The sequence below is a fragment of the Chiloscyllium plagiosum genome, chromosome 4 (assembly GCF_004010195.1).
Source record: "Chiloscyllium plagiosum isolate BGI_BamShark_2017 chromosome 4, ASM401019v2, whole genome shotgun sequence".
In the NCBI taxonomy this organism is placed as follows: domain Eukaryota; kingdom Metazoa; phylum Chordata; class Chondrichthyes; order Orectolobiformes; family Hemiscylliidae; genus Chiloscyllium; species Chiloscyllium plagiosum.
The window spans coordinates 126,746,572-126,767,096 of record NC_057713.1 but is presented as its reverse complement, the minus strand read 5'-3'; the positions used below and the strand labels follow the sequence as shown (position 1 = coordinate 126,767,096).

At 43.0% G+C, this 20,525-nt stretch overlaps 1 protein-coding gene across 5 annotated transcripts in view; it reads right to left on the bottom strand.

Annotated features, from left to right (window-relative positions):
• ube2wb (ubiquitin conjugating enzyme E2 Wb) overlaps positions 1 to 18,467 on the bottom strand; it is a 56,021-nt gene extending 37,554 nt beyond the window's left edge. For 2 of the 5 annotated variants that reach the window (XM_043689164.1, XM_043689166.1), the window contains exons 1-2: positions 18,186 to 18,272; positions 16,999 to 17,090 (exon numbers count right to left, since the gene is read on the bottom strand). In XM_043689164.1, coding sequence (XP_043545099.1) covers positions 16,999 to 17,090; positions 18,186 to 18,200 — 107 coding nt within the window. In that variant the 5' untranslated portion in view covers positions 18,201 to 18,272. The other 3 variants (XM_043689165.1, XM_043689163.1, XM_043689167.1) reach the window with 3 other exon arrangements.
• Between the last annotated feature and the right edge of the window lie 2,058 nt (positions 18,468 to 20,525).

The window sequence follows — 20,525 nt, the reverse complement described above, 5'->3', positions numbered from 1 at the left end:
GAGTTAACATTTTGGGTCCAGTGACCCTCCTTCAGAACTAATGTTAGCTTAGAAAAGATTATGCAGAACACAGGGTGGGGGAATGGGGTAAGGAGTAAAAGATAGGTGGGGAGAGAGAGAAGGACAGTTGGACAAATAAGGGGGACTAGAAAGGGAGTTGGAGGATGGGAAGGGAGCTTATTTGAAATTGGAGATTTCAATGTTGAGTTCTCTGGGCTGCAGGCTGCCCAGGCAGAAGATGAGGTGTTGTTCCTCCAATTTGTAGTGTGATTCACTGTGGCAATGGAAGAGGCCGAGGATGGTCATGTCAGAGAGGGGAAGGAGAATTGAAACGGACAGTTACTGGGAGGTCAGGTCAGCCCTTGCCGGCCCGACTGAGGCGCTCAGCAAAACGAACCCTTAGTTCACATTTGGTCTCACTGATGTAAAGAAGACCACATCAGGAGCACCAGATACAGTAAACAAGGTTGGAGGAGAGGCATTGGGACCTCTGTCTCACTTGGTAGGACTAGTTGCTGCCCTGGATGGAGGCGAGAGGGGTGGTGTGCTGGCAAATTTTGCATCTTTTAGGGTTGCAAGGGAAGGTACAGGGGTTTTTTGGGGGGGAGGGGGGGGGTATGTTGTTCTTGGTGGTGGGGTCTAGTTGGAGTTGGTGGACTTGTTCAAGGATGATGCATTGGATGCAGAGACTGGTGTGGTGGAAGCTGAGGACAAGGGGGATGCTGTCTTCAATGTGTTTTGTGGGGGAGGGGGGAGGCGGGGAGTACTTAACAGTAGTGAAGTGGGGAATGGAGAAGGTAGAGGGCTGTCTGGATGACAGAGATGGGAAAAGCACATTGTTCAACATAGGTGGGCATCTGGGATGCTTAGGAGTGGAATATCACCTGATCTGAGCAGATGCGACGGAGATGGAGGAACTGGAAAAATGGGATGGAATTCATGCAGGATACTGGGGGGAGGAGGTGTAGTCCAGGTAGTCTGGGAGGAGGTGTAGTCCGGGAGGAGGTGTAGTCCAGGGAGTCTATGGATTTATAGTAAACGTCTATCCATAGACTATCACTGGAGATGGAATCAATAGCTGCTAATGGGGACTATTTGTGGCTAACAATGGATTGTGTGCAATAGTAGACGATGTGATAAGGTTTGGCGTGTGGGGATTAGGGTAAGGACATGGAAGAAAATGCCTCAAGCCCTAATATTGATCTCAATTTTGAGTCCAGAAAACTGCAGAGTTCCCCAATGAAAAATGAGGTGCTTGAGCACTGCAGCAAGCCTGAGACAGAGATATTGGCCAGGAAACAAGGTGGCATGTTGAAGTAGCAAACAATTGGAAACTTTCGGTTATCATCCTCCAAGGTACACTTCGGGACAAGCAACAAAGCAAAGTGGCCAAGCAGGGGCTGAAAGCCGAGTTTAGTACCCATGAGGATTGGCCTCAACCGGGATCTTGGCTCATATCACAATACAAGTGACCCCACTACACTATACACACTTTCACATGCACACACACACACGTTTATGGGTTGAATATGTATTTGCAGAATTATATTTGCACATACATTCTATTTTGCTCGAAAGATGCACAATCTGCAGGCAATCAATACGTGTAATATTTTGTAAATTCCACTTTGGAAACGGAACTAGTCTGACTCAGTGCCCACACCCTCAGTACCGACCCTCTGACAGTGCGGCGCTCCCTCAGCGCCGACCCTCCGACAGTGCAACACCCCCTCAGCCCCGACCCACCGACGCTCCCTCAGGACTGACCATCCGACAGTGTGACACTCCCTCAGCACCGACCCTCTGACAGTGTGGCACTCCCTCCTTTCACCCTCCGACAGTGCCACTTTCCCTCTGACAGTGCGACGCTCCCTCAGCACTGACCCTCTGACAGTGTGGTGCTCCCTTAATGCTGACCCTCCAACAGTGCTGCCCTCACTCAGCACTCACCCTCTGAAAGTGTGGCACCTCCTCAGCACTCATCTTCCAACAGTGTGGTAGTCCCTCAGCACTGACCCTCCAACAATACAGCGCTCCCTCAGCGCTGACCCCTGACAGTGTGGTGCTCCGTCAGCACTGACTCACCAATAGTGCGCGCTCCCTCAGCGCTGACCCTCCGACAGTGCAACGCTTCTTTGCGGGTCAGTACTGAACTGCTAAAGTTTCATCTCCCGTAGAATGGAAAGAAAGAACAATTACATTGCTGAAAGAGGCCATTTACTGTTCTGTCTGTCTCTCTGACAGAGCAGTTTACCTTTTTTGCATTCTCCCATCTTCTCCCCAAAACCCTGCACATTCTTCCTTTTCAGAGAAAGGTGAAGTTCTGTTTGGAGTGCCTTGACTGAAAATCTGCCTCCACTAAATATTCTGGTGATTCACTTCACATCCTAACCCCTCAGTGCTTGGAAGCATTTTCCACCTTAATTATGCACACTCCTTTCGATCCTTTTACCAATTGGAATAGTTTCTTCTACGTACTCCTCTGTTAAATACTTCACCCTTCACTCTTGTTGTGGGGGAAATCACCAGCCTCGGAGTCAGAGTCGGGGTTCAACGACAGAGTTTATTGCACAAGGAAATACCGGAGCTCCAGGAAGACAAAGACACCAACAGCACAGTGGTCAGCTGCGAGTCTTCTCTCAACCTCAGTTTTCCCTGGAGAGTCGGAGGCTGAGGGGTGACCTTATAAAAGTTAACAAAATTATGAGGGGCATGGATAGGATAAATAGACAAAGTCTTTTCCCTTGGGTCGGGGAGTCCAGAACTCGAGGGCATAGGTTTAGGGTGAGAGGGGAAAGATATAAAAGAGACCTAAGGGGCAACTTTTTCACGCAGAGGGTGGTACGTGTATGGAATGAGCTGCCAGAGGATGTGGTGGAGGCTGGTACAACTGCAACATTTAAGAGGCATTTGGATGGGTATACGAATAGGAAGGGTTTGGAGGGATATGGGCCGGGTGCTGGCAGGTGGGACTAGATTGGGTTGGGATATCTGGTCGGCATGTACAGGTTGGACCGAAGGGTCTGTTTCCATGCTGTACATCTCTATGACTCAAAATTGTGATATATACAGACTCTGACCTCACACCTTTAATGCATTGTCTGAGCTGAGATGTCACCTTTTGTTATAAAACCTTAAGTTATCTCGAGAAGATGACTTAAAAGTAGTTATGGGATTTCTGAATCGAAACTTAACAACCCATTCTAAAAAGATGAAAGACTTAACAATCCAGGTTTGTTTAATATATCATTTCAATTTCATGACGCTGTTACCTTTTGCTATATACTCTGTGTTTTATGATCTTATTCTTCACAACCACCTGAAGGAGAAGTGCTCCGAAAGCTAGTGCTTCCAAATAAACCTGTTGGACTATGACAGAGGACAAGGGGACCTTATTGCTATTGTGGGAGGGAAGAGAGGGCTGAATGTGGGATATGGCTCACAACTGGCTGAGGGCCCTGTCTAATATGGTGCTGGGGAATCCTCAGTTGAGGAAGGTGGTAAACATTTCAGGGATCCTCTTATTAAAGCTGGCGTCATCAAAACAGTTGGATGGAGATGGAGGAACTGAAGAGAATGGAATAGAATCTTTACAGGAAGCATGGTGTGAGGATGTATAGTCAAGGTAAATATTGACCAACCTATCCCCAGAAATGGCAATAGAGGTGTTGAGGAAGGGAAGGGAGGAGTCAAAGATGGATCAGGTGAAGGTGACAGCAGGGTAGAAATTGGAAGTGAAATCCATAAACTTTTCCAATTCCGGATAAGACAGGAAAACAGAATGGTACTGTTCCACATACCCCACAATGACGCATAACTGGGCCCATACGGGTACCCCATGGCCACCCATTTGACCTAAAGTGACAGTTGTTCAAAGAGAAGTTGTTTACAGTGAGGACAAGCTTGACCCAGCTGAGGTGGGTGCTGGTGAAAAAAAAATAGAGTCGTAGAGATGTACAGCACGGGAACAGACCCTTCGGTCCAACTTGTCCATGCTGACGAGACATCTCAACCCAATCTAATCCCATTTGCCAGCACTTGGCCCATACCCCTCTAAACTCTTCCTATTCATGTACCCATCTAGATGCCTTTTAAATGTTCTAATTGTACTAACCTCTGGCAGCTCATTCCATACACACACCACCCTCTGTGTGAAAAAGTTGCCCCTTAGGTCCCTTTTATATTTTTCCCCTCTCACCCTAAACCTATGCCCTCTAGTTCTGGACTCCCCCACCCCAGAGAAAAGACTGTCTAGTTATCCTATCCATGCCCCTCAAGATTTTATAAACTCTATGAGATTAACCCTCAGCCTTTGACGCTCCAAGGATAACAGCCCCAGCCTATTCAACCTCTCCCTATAGCTCAAATCCTCCAAACCTACAACATCCTTGTAAGTCTTTTCTGAACCCTTTCAAGTTTCACAACATCCTTTCAATAGGAGGGAGACCAGAATTGCACACAATATTCCAACAGTGGCCTAACCAATGTCCTGTATAACCCGAACACGACCTCCCAACTCCTGTACTCAATACTCTGACCAATAAAGAAAAGCATACCAAACACCTTCTTCACTATCTTATCTACTTGCGACTCAACTTTCAAGGAGCTATGAACCTGCACTCCAAGGTCTCTTGGTTCAGCAACACTCCCTGGGACCTTACCATTAAGTGTATAAATCATGCTCTGATTTGCTTTTCCAAAATGCAGCATCTTGCATTTATCTAAATTAAACTCCAGCTGCCACTTCTCAGCCTATTAGCCCATCTAATCAAGACCCCATTGTAATCGAAGGTAACCTTCTTCGCTGTCCACTACACTTCCAATTTTGGTGTCATCTGCAAACTTACTAACTATACCTCCTATGTTCATATCCAAATCATTTGTATAAATGATGAAAAGTATTGGACCCAGCACTGACCCTTATGGCATTCCACTGGTCACAGGGCCTCCAGTCTGAAAAACAACCTTCCACCACCACCCTCACTCTTCTACCTTCAAGCCAGCTCTATATCCAAATGGCTAGTTCTCCCAGTATTCCATGATGTCTAACCTTGCTAACCATTCTCCCATGGGGAACCTTGTCAAACACCTTACTGATGTCCATAGAGATCACGTCTACTGCTCTATCCTCATCAATCCTCTTTGTTACTTTTTCAAAAAACTCAATCAAGTTTGTGCGACATGATTTCCCAAGCACAAAGCCATGTTGACTATCCCTAATCGGTCTTTGTTTTTCCAAATACATGTAAATCCTGTCCCTCAGGATTCCCTCCAACAACTTGGTTATAAGGCTGACCGGTCAAGAGTTCCCTGGCTTGTCCTTACTATCTTTCTTAAATAATGGTACCATGTTAAATAATGGTACCATGTTAAATAATGGTACCTCCTGTGACTATCGATGATACAAGTATCTCAGCATGGGGCTCAGCAATCACTTCCCTCGCTTCCCACAGAGTTCTCAGGTACACCTGATCAGGTCCTGGGGATTTATCCACTTTTGTGCATTTCAAGACATCCAGCACTTCCTCTTCTGTAATATTGATATTTTTCCAAGATGTCACCATCTATTTCCCCACATTCTATATATTTAACCTCCATTTGCAGTATTTTATGGCAGAGACTTGTGTTGGTTGTTTAGAGTTTAAAAATTAAGTTACTTTAAAAAAAATGTTTTACATAGGTTTATAGCTGCCAGAGATTTTCATCTGAACTGAATTCAAACCAAATGCAAAGTCCTAACTGATCCTAGCCTCAAGGTAAAGCCCAGCTTGGATGCCCTTCTTCAGAAAGACCATAATGCTGGACTTTTATTTCTTTATTGTTCTAACTTATACCTAAGCTATTGTACCTAGGTATCTTTGTATCTAAGGCGGCGCTGGAAATAGTGACTATGTATACTTTTCACTTTACTCTCATATCCATGTACTTGAGTACATGACAATAAATGAAATTGTAACTTTCTATTTCATTTTTATCTAATTCTAATTTATTGATCATAGCTTGCCTCTTTCCATTTCCTCCACCTTCCCCTGAACTTTGTCCTCACCACACCATCCCTGTTTTCTCATATCTTGACAACCCCCACAGCATCTACCCACTCCATCTCAAAACAGATTCAGAACAGGTTCTATTTAATTAATTCATGGGATGTGGGCATTGTTAGCTAAGCAAGCATTTATTGCTATTCCTCTCAAGGAGGTGATGGTGACCTGCGTTCTTGAACCACTGCAGTCCATGTGGTGCTGATACACCTGAGAACTGTTAGGGAGGGAATTTGACCTTGCAACAGAAAAGAATCAGCTATGTGGCTCCAAGTCAGAATGATGCGAGACTTGGAGGGAACTTGCAGAGAGTCATATTCCTATGCTTTTGTCTGCCCTTGTCCTTCTGGGTGGTATATACAACGGGAGCCTTGGTAAGTTGATGTATATAAAGGTGAAACAAGATGGTTGCTGAGATTCTACAGTAAAAGGCAGATTTAAATTAACATAGCATTTGTTATGATTAAAAAAACAGGGCACAATGTTTAAGTTTGAGAGAATAAGTCTTGAGTAAGTTGATATCTTGCCTATTATTCCAAGTGTAATCTTCCAGAACTGAAAAATGTGAAAGATAAAAGAGGATTTAAGTACAAATGGAAACAAAAGCAATACAGATTAAATGACAACAGAAACAATGGTACAAAGTAAAAGAAAATGGTAATGAAACAAAGTTGAACTACTCCATAGGAACAGAGTGTTGGACTTAACTTTTGTAAAGTCCTGGAGTCAGGGGCAAAATCAGAGACAAAAATACAACTATCTAAGCTACTGTTGACTCTTTGTTACAAATTTGTTTTCCACAATTTCTTGAACGATATTGGTAGATAGGAAATTAGGAGATTTAATATTGCTATTCAATGAATGAGGGAGAGTCACAAAGCAGGAAAATAGGTTGATATCAGCAGTGGGTAAAATGCTGCAATTTATTAAGAAATTTTGAAGAGGCTTGACAGACAAAGCTCATTTCTCCAGACACAGGCTCAGGAACAACAGTTGATTACTTAGGCTTGACATAAAGAGAAACCTCTTCACTCAAAAAATGACGAATCTCTAGAATTCTCTATCCCAGTTACGCATGCTCCATTGTTTAGAATTCAAAGTATCTGGAACCCAAATATGTCAGAGGAAATGGGGGCAGAAAACCAACTAGCACACAGGAGCAGATTTACAGGTCAGAGATGAGTCCTTTCTTTTGGACTTTACTTCTGCATTTCAAGAGTTAAATTGTTAAATAAATTGTTGATGTTTGAGGTTTTAAGGTGGTCAAATCTCCTGGTTTGGATGAGTTGCAACCTCAGCTGTGTGGAAGACAAAGGAGAAAATTACAGGACACTGAACCAAATTTTTAAATTGTCTTTGGCCACAGGGAAGGCGCCAGAGAACTGGAGGACATACTTTGGGTATGGGGACACATTGGTTCCACTTTGCAAAAAGGATGGTAGAGATAAACCAGGGAACTGGTGAGCAGTAGGCAATCTATTGAAGAAAATAGTGAAGGAAAAAATTAATCTCAAATCTAGAAAGGCAAAGTTTGATCAGAGATAATCAGCATGGCTTTGTCAGAGGAAGATCATGCCCAAAAAAGTCTGGTGGAATTTTGAAATGATAGGAGATAGAGGATGGTGATAGAAGGATGAGTGTGTGTCTAGAGTCTGGTGTGCATTAATATAACACAAGGTTCAGTGCTGGGTTTGTATCCTTTGTGATATTCATAAATAATGTAGGTGAGAATTTGGCGGGGAGGCGGGGGAGTCTAGATGATAAGTACATTTGTAGATTGGACAGATAGGTGACATTGAGGATGAAGGGATTAGATTACAGGTGGACATAAACAGATTGGTCTGATGGCTAGATCAATGGCAGATGGAATTTAACCGTGATAGATGTGAAGTCAGTACTTCAGAAAAAAGAAAAAGGCAAGACAGTACTCCATAAATGGCGAGACACTCGGAAGCTTGGAGGAACAGAGGAAATTTTGTGGTGCTTGTGCACAGATCCCTGAAGGTTACAGAGTTCTGAAGAAGGGTCACTGGACCCGAAATGTTAACTCTGCTTTCTCTCTACTGATGCTACCATACCTACTGAGGTTTTCCAATAATTTGGTTTTGTTCCTGAAGGTGACAGGACAGGTTAATAGGATAGTTAGGTGGCATACAGGACACTTGCCTTCACTTATGGCATAGATTGTAAGACCAGGGAGTTCATGTTGGAACGTAATCAGACCACAGCTGAAGTACATATCACACTGCAGAAAGAATGTGATGGCCAAAGGAGATTCATTAGAATGTTGACCGGGAGAGAGCATTTCAGCACTGAAGAGAAACTGGATAACCTTGGGTTGATTTGTTTGGAGCACAGAAGGTTTTGAGTTCAGGGATGGAGGGTGGATGTTGACATATTATGAGGGGCATGATGAATAGAAAGCAGCTGTTCCCCTTAGTTGAAGGGTCAATAATTTTAAAAGTGAAAGCCAAGAGATTTAGAGGGGATTTGAAAAAAGATGGTAGAGACCTGGGAGGATAGTTGAGGCAGGAAACCTCAAACTTTAAAAAAATATTTTGCTGGACACATGAAGTGGGTCAACTCCAGCTGGCAGTATCTTTTAGCTGTTACAGCTTCGATGGGCCAAAGGGCCTCAACTGCACTGTGTAATTCCAGGATTTAACTGCTCCTGTGCACAAAGATTCCAAGATATAGAGCATAATAAATGTGCTTTAAAACTTATGACATATGGCTCTACAGGCTATGTAATCAGGCACAGGCAAGATAACAGAGGGGAAAATCCAATTATGTGAATTGAACATGGACACAGGAAAAGTCGCAGCTTTGCTGATAATACCAAATCTGCAGGAAAGGGTAACTTGAGAGGACAAATACACAGGTTAGTGGATGTCATGATTCAACTTATGGCAAAGTCATTGTGGGCGTTATAGAGTCATAGAGATGTACAAAGTTTGTGCGAAGATTTGTAGCTCGGGTGCTCGTTGCTGTGGTTCTGTTCGCCGAGCTGGAAGTTTTTGTTGCAAACGTTTCGTCCCCTGGCTAGGCGACATCATCAGTGCTTGGGAGCCTCCTGCGAAGCGCTTCTTTGATGTTTCCTCCAGTGTTTATAGTGGTCTGTCCCTGCCGCTTCCGGTTGTCAGTTTCAGCTGTCCGCTGTAGTGGTTGGTATATTGGGTCCAGGTCGATGTGTTTGTTGATGGAGTTTGTGGATGAATGCCATGCCTCTAGGAATTCCCTGGCTGTTCTCTGTCTGGCTTGCCCTATGATAGTAGTGTTGTCCCAGTCGAATTCATGTTGCTTGTTGTCTGCGTGTGTGGCTACTATGGATAGCTGGTCGTGTCGTTTCGTGGCTAGTTGATGTTCATGTATGCGGATTGTTAGCTGTCTTCCTGTTTGTCCTATATCGACCTGGACATCAACCTGGACCCAATATACCAACCACTACAGCGGACAGCTGAAACTGACAACCGGAAGCGGCAGGGACAGACCACTGTAAACACTGGAGGAAACATCAAAGAAGCACTTCACAGGAGGCTCCCAAGCACTGATGATGTCGCCTAGCCAGGGGACGAAACGTTTGCAACAAAAACTTCCAGCTCGGCGAACAGAACTACAGAGATGTACAGCATGGAAACAGACCCTTCGGTCCAACCCGTCCATGCCAACCAGGTATCACAACACAATCTAGTCCCACCTACCAGCACCCAGCGCATATCCCTCCAAACCCCTTCTATTCATATACCCATCCAAATGCCTTTTAAACATTGCAATTGTACCAGCCTCCACCATTTCCTCTGGCAGCTCATTCCATACACTCACCATCCTCTGCATGAAAAAGTTGCCCTGTAGGTCTCTTTTATATCTTCCCCCCTCTCACCCTAAACCTATGCCCTCTAGTTCTGGACTCCTCCACCCCAGGGAAAAGACCTATGTACCCTATCCATGCCCATCATAATTTTGTACACCTCTATAAGGTCTCCCCTCAGCTTCCAATGCTCCAGGGAATACAACCCCAGCCTGTTCAGCCTCTCCCTATAGCTCAAATCCTCCAACCCTGGCAACATCCTTGTAAATCTTCTCTGAACCCTTTCATGTTTCACAACATCTTTCCAATAGGGAGGAGACCAGAATTGCAAGCAATATTCCAACAGTAGCCTAACCAATATCCTGTACAGCCACAATATGACCTCCCAATTCCTGCACTCTATACTCTGACCAATAAAGGAAAGCATACCAAACGGAGTGTGCATTTTTTTACATATGCATATGGGGTCAGGTGCAGGGAGAGAAGAGAGAATAAAATTAGGCACTCTAACTCTATCAATAAAACTCAATCAAAAAGGACAAAGGAATCTAGCAAAATTTCAAAATAAGTAAATAAGACTGTGTTATATATTGAAGTGTCCTGGAAATAATGCTGACATTCTACAAGTACTGATTAGGTCACCATTAAATTATTCACACTGTTCTGGTCACCCTGTCACGGAAAGGTTTTAACAGCCATGTGAAACATCTCAATGATGAAACTAGAATAAGTAGTTATAGTTATGAACACAGGTGTTAAAATTTGAATACTGAAGTATTGAAAGTCAAGAAGTTACATATATATGTACAAACTAGATAGATGAATGAACGAGAAGTTAGCCACTCCAACGCAAGTCTGCTCTGTCATTAAATAAGATCATGGTTGATTGTTTTTGCATTTTGAATTCAATTTTCCCATTTACCCCTAACAACTGTTGATCCCCTTCCTTGCAAGAATCTATGTTTACCTTAAAAGAATTTGATGATCCCACATCAGTCCCCTTTTGAGCAGGGAATTCCACAGACGCGCAACACTCACATCTGTACTAAATGGCAACCCTTAAATTTTTAAACAGACCCTCAGTTATGGATTGCTCCACAAGCAGAAACATATTTTCCACATCTACCTTGTCAAGACCAATCAGAATCTTATATATTTCAATCAATCACCCCTCACTCTTCCAAATTCTAGTGGAAATAAGCCCAGTTTGTCCAACTAAGATTTCCAATATTTTGAAAGGATTTAAAAACCTCACAAAAGACAAGGATTGTTTTCACCAGTTGTGCGCTCACTAATGCATTTGTGACAAATTATTAGTCTAAAGATCATTTAGAACATAGAACAGTACAGCACAGTACAAGCTCTTCGCGCCTCAATGTTCTGTTGGCCTTTTATCCGCCTCTAAGACTAACCTACAAACCCTTCATTGTACTATCTTCCATGTGGCTAAGAGTTGCTTAAATGTCCCGAATGTATTTGACTCTACCACCACTGCTGGTAGTGCATTCCACACACCCACCACACTCTGTGTAACGAACTTACTTTTGGCATCATCCCTTAATCTTCCTCCAACTACCTGGAAATTATGCCTTCTCGTGATAGCCATTTCCACCATGAGAAAAAGCCTCTGGCTATGCACTCTATCTATGCCTTTCTTCATCTTGTACACCTCTGTCAAGTCACCCCTCATCCTTCTCAGCACCAATGAGAAACATCCTAGCTCCCTCAACCTTTCTACATAAGGCATGCCCTCCATTCCAGGCAGTATCCTGGCAAGTCTCCTCTGCACCCTCTCTAAAGGTTCCACATCTTTCCTATAATGAGGCAACCACAATATTCCGAGTGTGGTCTAACCAGGGCTCTGTAGAGCTGCAGCATAACCTCGCAGCTCTTAAACTCAATCCCCTTGCTAATGAAAGCCAATACACCATACACCTTAACAACCCTGTTAACCTGGGTGGCAACTTTGAGGGATCGATGGACATGGACTCCAAGATCCCTCTGTTCCTCCATACTGCCAAGAATTCTGTCTTTATCCCTGTATTTTGTATTCAAATTCGACCTTCCAAAATGAATCACATTTTTCCAGTTTGAACTCCATCTGCCATTTATCAACCCAGTTCTGCATTCTGTCAATGCCCCGTTGCAACCTACAACAGCTCTCCACACTATCCACCACTCCACCAACCTTCATGTAATAGGCAAACTTACTAATCCACTCTCCCACTTCCTCATTCAGGTCATTTTTAAAAAAAAATCACAAAGAGCTGAGGTCCCAGAATCAAACCCTGCAGACCAAGCTCCAGGCTGAATACTTTCCAGCTAACACCACCCTCTGTCTATGGGCCAGCCAATTCTATATCCAGACAGCCCAATTTCCCTGTATCCCATGCCTCCTCACTTTCTGAATGAGCCTACCATAGGAACTTTATCAAACACCTTGCTAAAATCCATGTACACCACATCCATTGCTCTACCTTCATCAACGTGTTTTGTCACATTCTCAAAGAATTCAAAAAAGTTTGTGACGCATGACCTGCCCCTCACAAAGCTATTCTGTTTATCTCTAATCAAACTATTTTCCAAGTAATCATAAATCCTGTCTCAGAATCCTCTCCAATACATCCTCCTCTTAACCTCAATCTGTTCAAGCATATCAGTCTGTTTTACGCTGTCCTTGAAGCAAAGTATTAAGAACCTCTCCTCCGACTCCAGGCGCAAGTTCCCTCCACTATACCTGATTGGCTCTACTCTCACTCTGGCCATCCTCTTGTTCCTTACACAAGTGTAGAATGCCTTAGGGTTTCCTTAATCCTATCTGCTAAAGTTTTTTCATGCCCCCTTCTAGCTCTCCCAAGCCCATTCTTCAGTTTCTTCCTGGCTACCATGTAACCCTCTAAAGCCCTGTCTGATCCTTGCCTCCTCAACCTTAAGTAAGGTATCATCTTCCTCTGGACTAGATGTTCCATTTCCCTTGTCTCAGTTGGACAAATCTGTCCAAGTGCTTCCTAAACAATCTCCACACTTCTGTCGTGCATTTCCCAGAGGACATCTGTTCCCAATTTAGGTGCCCCAATTCCTGCCTAATATCACTATAACTCCCCCTCCCCCTATTAAATACTTTCCCATACCATCTGCACCTATCCCTCTCCATGACTATAGAAAGGTCAGGGAGTTATGATCACCATCATTCAAATGCTTAGACAAGATGTTGGTGAGGCCTCTTCTGGAGTGTTGTGTGCAGTTCTGGTCACCCTGCTATATGAAGGATATTATTAAACTGGAGAGGGTTCAAGGAAGATTTACCAGGAATGAAGAGTTTGAATTATAAAAATAAGCTGGATAGAGTCATAGAATCATACAGCAAGGAAACAGACCCTTCGGTCCAAGTAATTCACGCCAACCACATTCCCAAACTAAACTAGTCCCACTTGGGCATTTTTCACTGGAGTATAGTAAATTGAGGGGTGGCTGTATAGAGGTTTATAAAATCATGAGGAGCTTAGATAAGGTGAATAGCAAGGATCTTTCCCTAGAGTTCAAAATTAGGGTGCATATCTTTAAGGTGAGAGAAGAAAGATTTAAAAACGGACATGAGGGGTAACATCTTTTACATGAAGTGTGGTTCCTATGTGGAACGAACCACCAGAGGAAGTGGTGGATGCAGGTACAATGACAACATTTAAAAAGAGAGAGAGAGAGACATACACACACACACTAGGAGCTGTCAAGGAGTCAAAGGATTTGGGTGTACATGTACACAAATTATGAAAAGCCTCACAGTACAAGAAAAAAATTAAAATGACAAATGGACTGTTGGCATCAAACTTCAGGAAAGATGAATCAGTCTTAGAAGTCATACTAAGCAAGTTAATCAAAGTGACAAAAGGTTTAAAGAGAGTTAAATTCAACACACTTTGCATTAATTCATTAATAGGCTCATGATTCATTAGAGAACCAAACTAAATACAGAGAGTACAATGAGAACTGAAAAAGGAACCAAAAGAATACAGAGTACATATAAATAGTCTAACAGCTAAAAGGTCTTCTGTATGGGCAGACTGAAGGAGGAACCAAAAGGGACAATATTTTGTGGAGTCAGATGATTTGGCTCAGGGAATAAATGAACACATCACCTGTCTTCACAAAAGAAAAGGTTGCTGCCATTGTGACAGCAAAGAAAGAAAAAAGTCGTATTCTTGTCTGGCAACTGAGGATACATCATCAAAACATACAGGGTAGATAACCACACATACTTGACAGGGTAGATAAGGAAAGTTGTTACTCTTTGTGGGAGTGTCCAAAAGGCATGATCTCAAGAAAAAGGTGTTGTAAATGTCTTTTATTGGAGGATAGTGAAACTGGGGAATTCTTTACCAGAAAGGGCTGTTTAGACTAGGTCATTAAATACCATACAATTCCCACAGTATTGAAGCAGGCCATTGAGCCTATTCAGTCCACACCATCCCTCTGAAGAGCATTCCCACCCAGACCCACCCCCTCTATCCTATCCTGTAACCTTGCATTTCCCATCAGCTAATCCACCTAGCCTTCTTATCCCGGGACAAGATGGGCAATTTAGCATGGTCGATCCACCTGACCAGCACATCTCTCGACTGTGGAAGGGAACCAGAGTAAACGCATACAGACATGGAGAGAATGTGCAAACTCCCCATAGACAGTCACCAGAGGGTAGAATCGAACCGGTGTCCCTGGCGCCGTGAGGCAGCAATGCTAACCACTGCATTTAATGGTTGCAGATTCTTGATTAATTGTAATATAATAACATTGTTTACTGCAGAAACACAACTGGTTCAAATATATAAATCTATTTGCTAATAAATTTAACTAAACAAAAAACAGAGCTTAGTGTTTACTATTAATTCAACATCATCTGTCTCCAACAGAACAAGATCTTAACTTTCAGATTACAAATGTTTGCACCATACTTCAACAAAGTTTCTTAATAAACAGGATTATGGATTCAATTTCCTTTTTAATCACAGTGTTGTAATTAACAGAATTAAATGGAGTACACATTCTATAAAATCTACGTAATGCTATATATTGCAAGCAATCATTTGTTGGACATATTTTCTCAAGTTTTTTTTAAAGAAAGAAATTACTCCATTGCATCATTCTGCAAGATATTTCACAAACAAATCCAACTCATTACATACGGTAAATATGAAATTGAAACTGGTCAGACTTTAGAAGAACTAAGTAAAATAAATGCGTTCACAGGCACAAAGACATCACCAAGTTATTGCACTGATTATATATGATTCAAAACCATTTGATACAGTGAAAAATTAAACAATGAAGAGACTGATGAATATCAGGAGCCAAAACTTTTCAGAGCTACTGTTGTTAATAGTCAGACATTGTGATCTCTCCAAGTCAAGATAAACAAATGCAACATGTAAACTGTATTTTTGCATATGAGACAACATTAGTTATACTGCAAAAACATTGACAGTTTATAACCACTTAACAATCATCACATTAAACAGCTAGTGTCAGTCACTTTGCTTCAGTCATAGAGATGTACAGCATGGAAACAGACCCTTCATTCCAACCCGACCATGCCGACCAACACAATCTAGTCCCACCTGCCAGCACCCGGCCCATATCCCTCCAAACCCTTCCTATTCATATACCCATCCAAACGCCTCTAAAATGTTGCAATTGTACCAGCCTCCACCACTTCCTCTGGCAGCTCATTCCATACACGTACCACCCTCTGTGTGAAAATGTTGCCCCTTAGGTCTCTTTTATATCTTTCCCCTTTCACCCTAAACCTATGCCCTATAATTCTATTATTTAACTGAGTGCACAAATCCTGTCCATATCCTGATAACTACACAGTAATGATACTAGAAAATAATACTTTACTCTAGTAAAATTGCCAAGTATTTACCAGCCTTATATCTGCTTTTTGCATTTTAAAATTGACATTAAAAATATTTAAGTACATACTGCGTTATTGAATTTTGTACACTCTTATCATCCAGAGGGAAAAGACTTTTCCTATTTACCCGATCCATGCCCCTCAATTTTGTAAACCTCTAGAAGGTCACCACTAAGCCTCCAACGCTCCAGGGAAAACAGCCCCAGCTTGTTCAGCCTCTCCCTATAGCTCAAATCCTCCAACCCTGGCAACATCCTTGTAAATCTTTTCTGAACCCTTTCAAGTTTCACAACATCTTTCCTATAGGAAAGAGACCAGAAATGCACGCAATATTCCAACAGTGGCCTAACCAATGTCCTGTACAACTGCAACATGACCTCCCAACTCCTGTACTCAATATTCTGACCAATAAAGAAAAGCATACCAAATGCCTTCTTCACTATCCTATCTGCCTGCAACTCCACTTTCAAGGAGCTATGAATCTGCACTCCAAAGTCTCTTTGTTCAGCAACAATCCCTAGCACCTTATCCTTAAGTGTATAAGTCCTGCTAAGATTTGCTTTCCCAAAATGCAGCACCCCACATTTATCTGAACTAAACTCCACCTGTCACTTCTCAGCTCATTGGCCCATCTGGTCAAGATCCTGTTGTGATCGGAGGTAACCCTCTTCGCTGTCCACTATACCTCCAATTTTGGTGTCATCTGCAAACTTACTAACTGTACCTCTTATGCTCACATCCAAATCATTTATATAAATGACAAAAAGTAGAGGACCCAGCACCATCCCTCCAATATATTCAGACAAAATCCACCATGTTTTAGTACGGTCCTCCAATTTCCAGTAATCTATTCAAAACTATCATTCATAAAACAGTTATTATTGAATAAACTTAGCTTTTATGATGAGCTATGTGCTTTTATTATATAAACCTCAAAAAACTCCTTCACAGGATATATATCTAGCAAATTCCATAAATATACACTGTACAATCATACTGATTCAACTTATTTACAAATGGTGATTAGTCCAGTGAGTATTTTATGACCTGAAATACACCTTCTCAAAACTAATACAATACAACTTATTTAACTGAGTGCACAAATCCTGTCCATATCGTGATAACTACACAGTAATGATACTAGAAAATAATACTTTAGTAAAATTGCCAAGTATTTACCAGCCTTATATCTGCTTTTTGCATTTTAAAATTGACATTAAAAATATTTAAGTACATACTGCGTTATTGAATTTTGTACACTCTTCTCATTTAAAGTCATCCCTGGGGGTGGGTCATTTTGCAAAGCCATTAGCTCCTTCTGTAACCTTTTCTATTAAAGGAAACAGCATAGTTAGAAAATATGCATTACTCTAATATTAGGCAACTGGGGTATAATTATCCAAATTATGATTAACCCCACTTCTGTGAAGGCTCACTTCCAATTGATTTTCACTTTAAAATTAACATATTTGAAAGCACTTGTGTAAAAATTCTAAAAGTGTAAAATGTTTACCTAGTTTCATACCTTCCTAAATGAATACTGTAGTCACAAACTCAGCTAATCTATACAATTGCCGGGCTAGTGCAAGCTTTACATGCAGTATAATGTGCACGAAAAAATGCAGTAACTTAGTTAATCACACTTGTCAAGTGTGTGGATAGCTATTAATAATAAAAGGCAGCAGGCCTTTGTTTTAAAGAACTGATGCAAGTTTTACCACGGAGGATGCGAACACAAATGAGGTGCTAGTCCACATGTTGTGCATTCACAAGTTGTCAGGTATAAGTTTGCTGGTTCGGAGGATGCCTTCACTTGATACCCGACAGGATAATCACGCGTCGGGACGAGGAAGTGGGAAAGAGGAGCAAAGTTAAGGTCCTGAAATTGAAGCAGCGCAACCGAAGTCGTAATAACAAACGCCGGTGGCAGAGGTGTCTCCTGAAGCCCGCTTGCTGTTCCTGCGGTGGGCCTCGACAGGTGTCGCTGGCACCTGTAACCTTCACAGGGCGCGATGGTGCTGCTGCCATCACCTGGACGGCAAGAAACAAGGGACAGGCGGAGAGATGGAGCCCCTACACCACCTCCCCACTCCTCCAGACACCCCCCACCTCCCCCCCAGGGATCACCGGCCGACACCTCGCTCCGTTAGGAGTCCGCCCACAGCCCTCTGCACTTCCCACCGCCCGCGGTTTCAGAAGCCGCTTGTCTGTGAAAACGTACACAAACAACCGCGGGCCGCTCCACCTCGCCATCCTCCCCCCACCCCCCCAACCCAGGCAAGCCCCGCGGAGAAGACGGATGCAGATGCTGAGGAGTCTCAGGGGGCGGCTCTTCCCTCGGCCGCGGGTAGGAGCCGACGCGCTGGCCCGGGCGGGAAGGACACAAGGCTCCGGTGAAGCACCGCCGGACTCATCAGACACTCACCTGCATTGACGCCATGATGGAAACCCCCTTACCCACCACCACCCCCCTCCCCGTGCCAGAGACACCGCTCAACGGGATTGCGTCATGGCGTACGGGGGACGCGCACGCATGGTTTCCGTCTCCCCCGTCACGTGGGCACGGCGTGCGCGCTCCCTGGACGTGAGACCGTTGGTAACCTCTCCTCGACCTGCGATGTTGGTCGGACAGCCTCAAAAGACGAAATAAGAGGACGGCCTGCGGACACTGGAAGTCTGACATTGCTGCAAAACATGATGTGGAGGTGCCGGTGTGGACAAAGTTATCAATCACCCAACACCAGGTTATAGTCCAACAGCCTTATTTGGAAGCACTAGCTTTCGGCTTTTGGTTGTAGAAAATAAGAATCAGTCTGAACATTGGGGCACAGACAGCCTCATACAGGGCACCTCACACCTTCTGTGCATTATCTGGGCCAACTTATTGTTAAAGTTCACTTGAGAATGTAACTTTGAGAAAGTTCTTGGATTTACAAATGAAAGAACTGAAACCAACATGCCCATTCTAAAAGATGAAACACTTAACAAACAATCAAAGTCTTTTTCAATATAAGCCTTCAGTTACATCACACTGTAGACTTTTGTTATAAATTCTCTGTCCTACAATCTTATACTCCACAACCGCCTTGATGAAGGAGCAGTGCTCCGAAAGCTAGTGCTTCCAAGTAAACCTGTTGGACTATAACCTGGTGTTGTATTATTTTTAACATTGCTGCAGAAAGGTAGCAGATCTGGCAGAGAGAAAGCTGAGTTAATGTTTCAGGTTCTAGTGACCCTCCTTCAGAACTGATGCTAGCTTGGAAAAGGGCTCCATCTGCACCCATCGCGTACTCCTTCACCCATCCACTCCTTGTCTTCAACATACATACCACTACCTTATCCCATGGTAGTCCATTGGCCAGTCTTCTCTAAATTGTCTATTGTGAAGGAAATGTTTCATTAAATGTCCTGACCTAGTTGTAAGCACTTTGGACAGCATTTAAGAGCATTGTACTGTGGGCAGCTGTGAGGTTCAGTAGCACTTATGCCTGATTTCACATTTGGAAGACATTCTTGGTGGAAGTGGTCAATGTTCAAAGTTGGTCATTTACTACAGAAACACCTCAACAGAATGAACATCAAAGGTATTTTTGATCTTAAAGTACACAAAATGTAATGAAATCGGTTCATAACTGACCAGCCGATCTGAGATCTTTTCCATTCTATGGAATGAATTTTCCCATAGCTGAGTCATTCAGGAGTGGGATCGAGTTGAGTCAGCTGGTACTAGCGCATTTCAGGAATTCTGGTGCAATGTTGCCATATTGCGTTGCTTTGCCATATTTCAGGCTCCAGAATGCTTTCTCAAGTTCTGTGATCTTGTGAGAATCAGTACTTAACTGTTCTGTATATTGCTAATGTTGATTTTTAAGTTCTTGAGAGATGATGTATTTTATATTCTTTTCCACTGATGTCCTCACTGCAAGAAAGAGATGATTGGTAACTTACTTCAGGATGATTACTGAGAAATGTAGCTAATTTGTCGCTTACAGCCTGCAGGCAAAGTACATGCACCAGGGTATTATCTCTCAGAAATAAGGATATGATAAAAGTAACACAACATCAATGTGATTCACAATTAACCCTTCTCCCTTTGAACTTGCAAGCAGGTCTTCACCTCAACATCCTTGACATAGCTGAGGGAGTTCAACATGTGAAATAACATGGCATGAGATCAACTGGTCCGTGAACAAGCCATTGTTTACCAACAGGTAAAGGGTGAACAAAGAAGAAGATTTATTTGGGCTTTCTAGTCTCCTGATGGAATGTAAAAGAAAAAAGGCAATTAGATTACATTACATTACAGTGTGGAAACAGGCCCTTCGGCCCAACAAGTCCACACTGACCCGCCGAAGCGTAACCCACCCATTTACCCCTTACCTAACACTATGGGCAATTTTGCACAGCCAATTTACCTGACCTGCACATCTTTTGGACTGTGGGAGGAAACCGGAGCACCCAGAGGAAACCCACACAGACACGAGGAGAACGTGCAAACTCCACACAGTCAGTCGCCTGAGGCGGGAATTGAACCCGGGTCTCTGGCGCTGTGAGGCAGCAGTGCTAAACACTGTGCCACTGTTGCCGCCCACAAATCTTGATAGATTCTATGTTGGTAGAAGAGAATTGTTTCATTCTGCCAGCAAAAGAAGCAGTCTACAATTTGACAGGAGTGGTAGAAATGTTTTCTACTCCTTTCATAATCAAAGAACCTTCATAAGACAACAATCAACGATGTTTTCCAGAAGAAGCAAATACTGAGCCA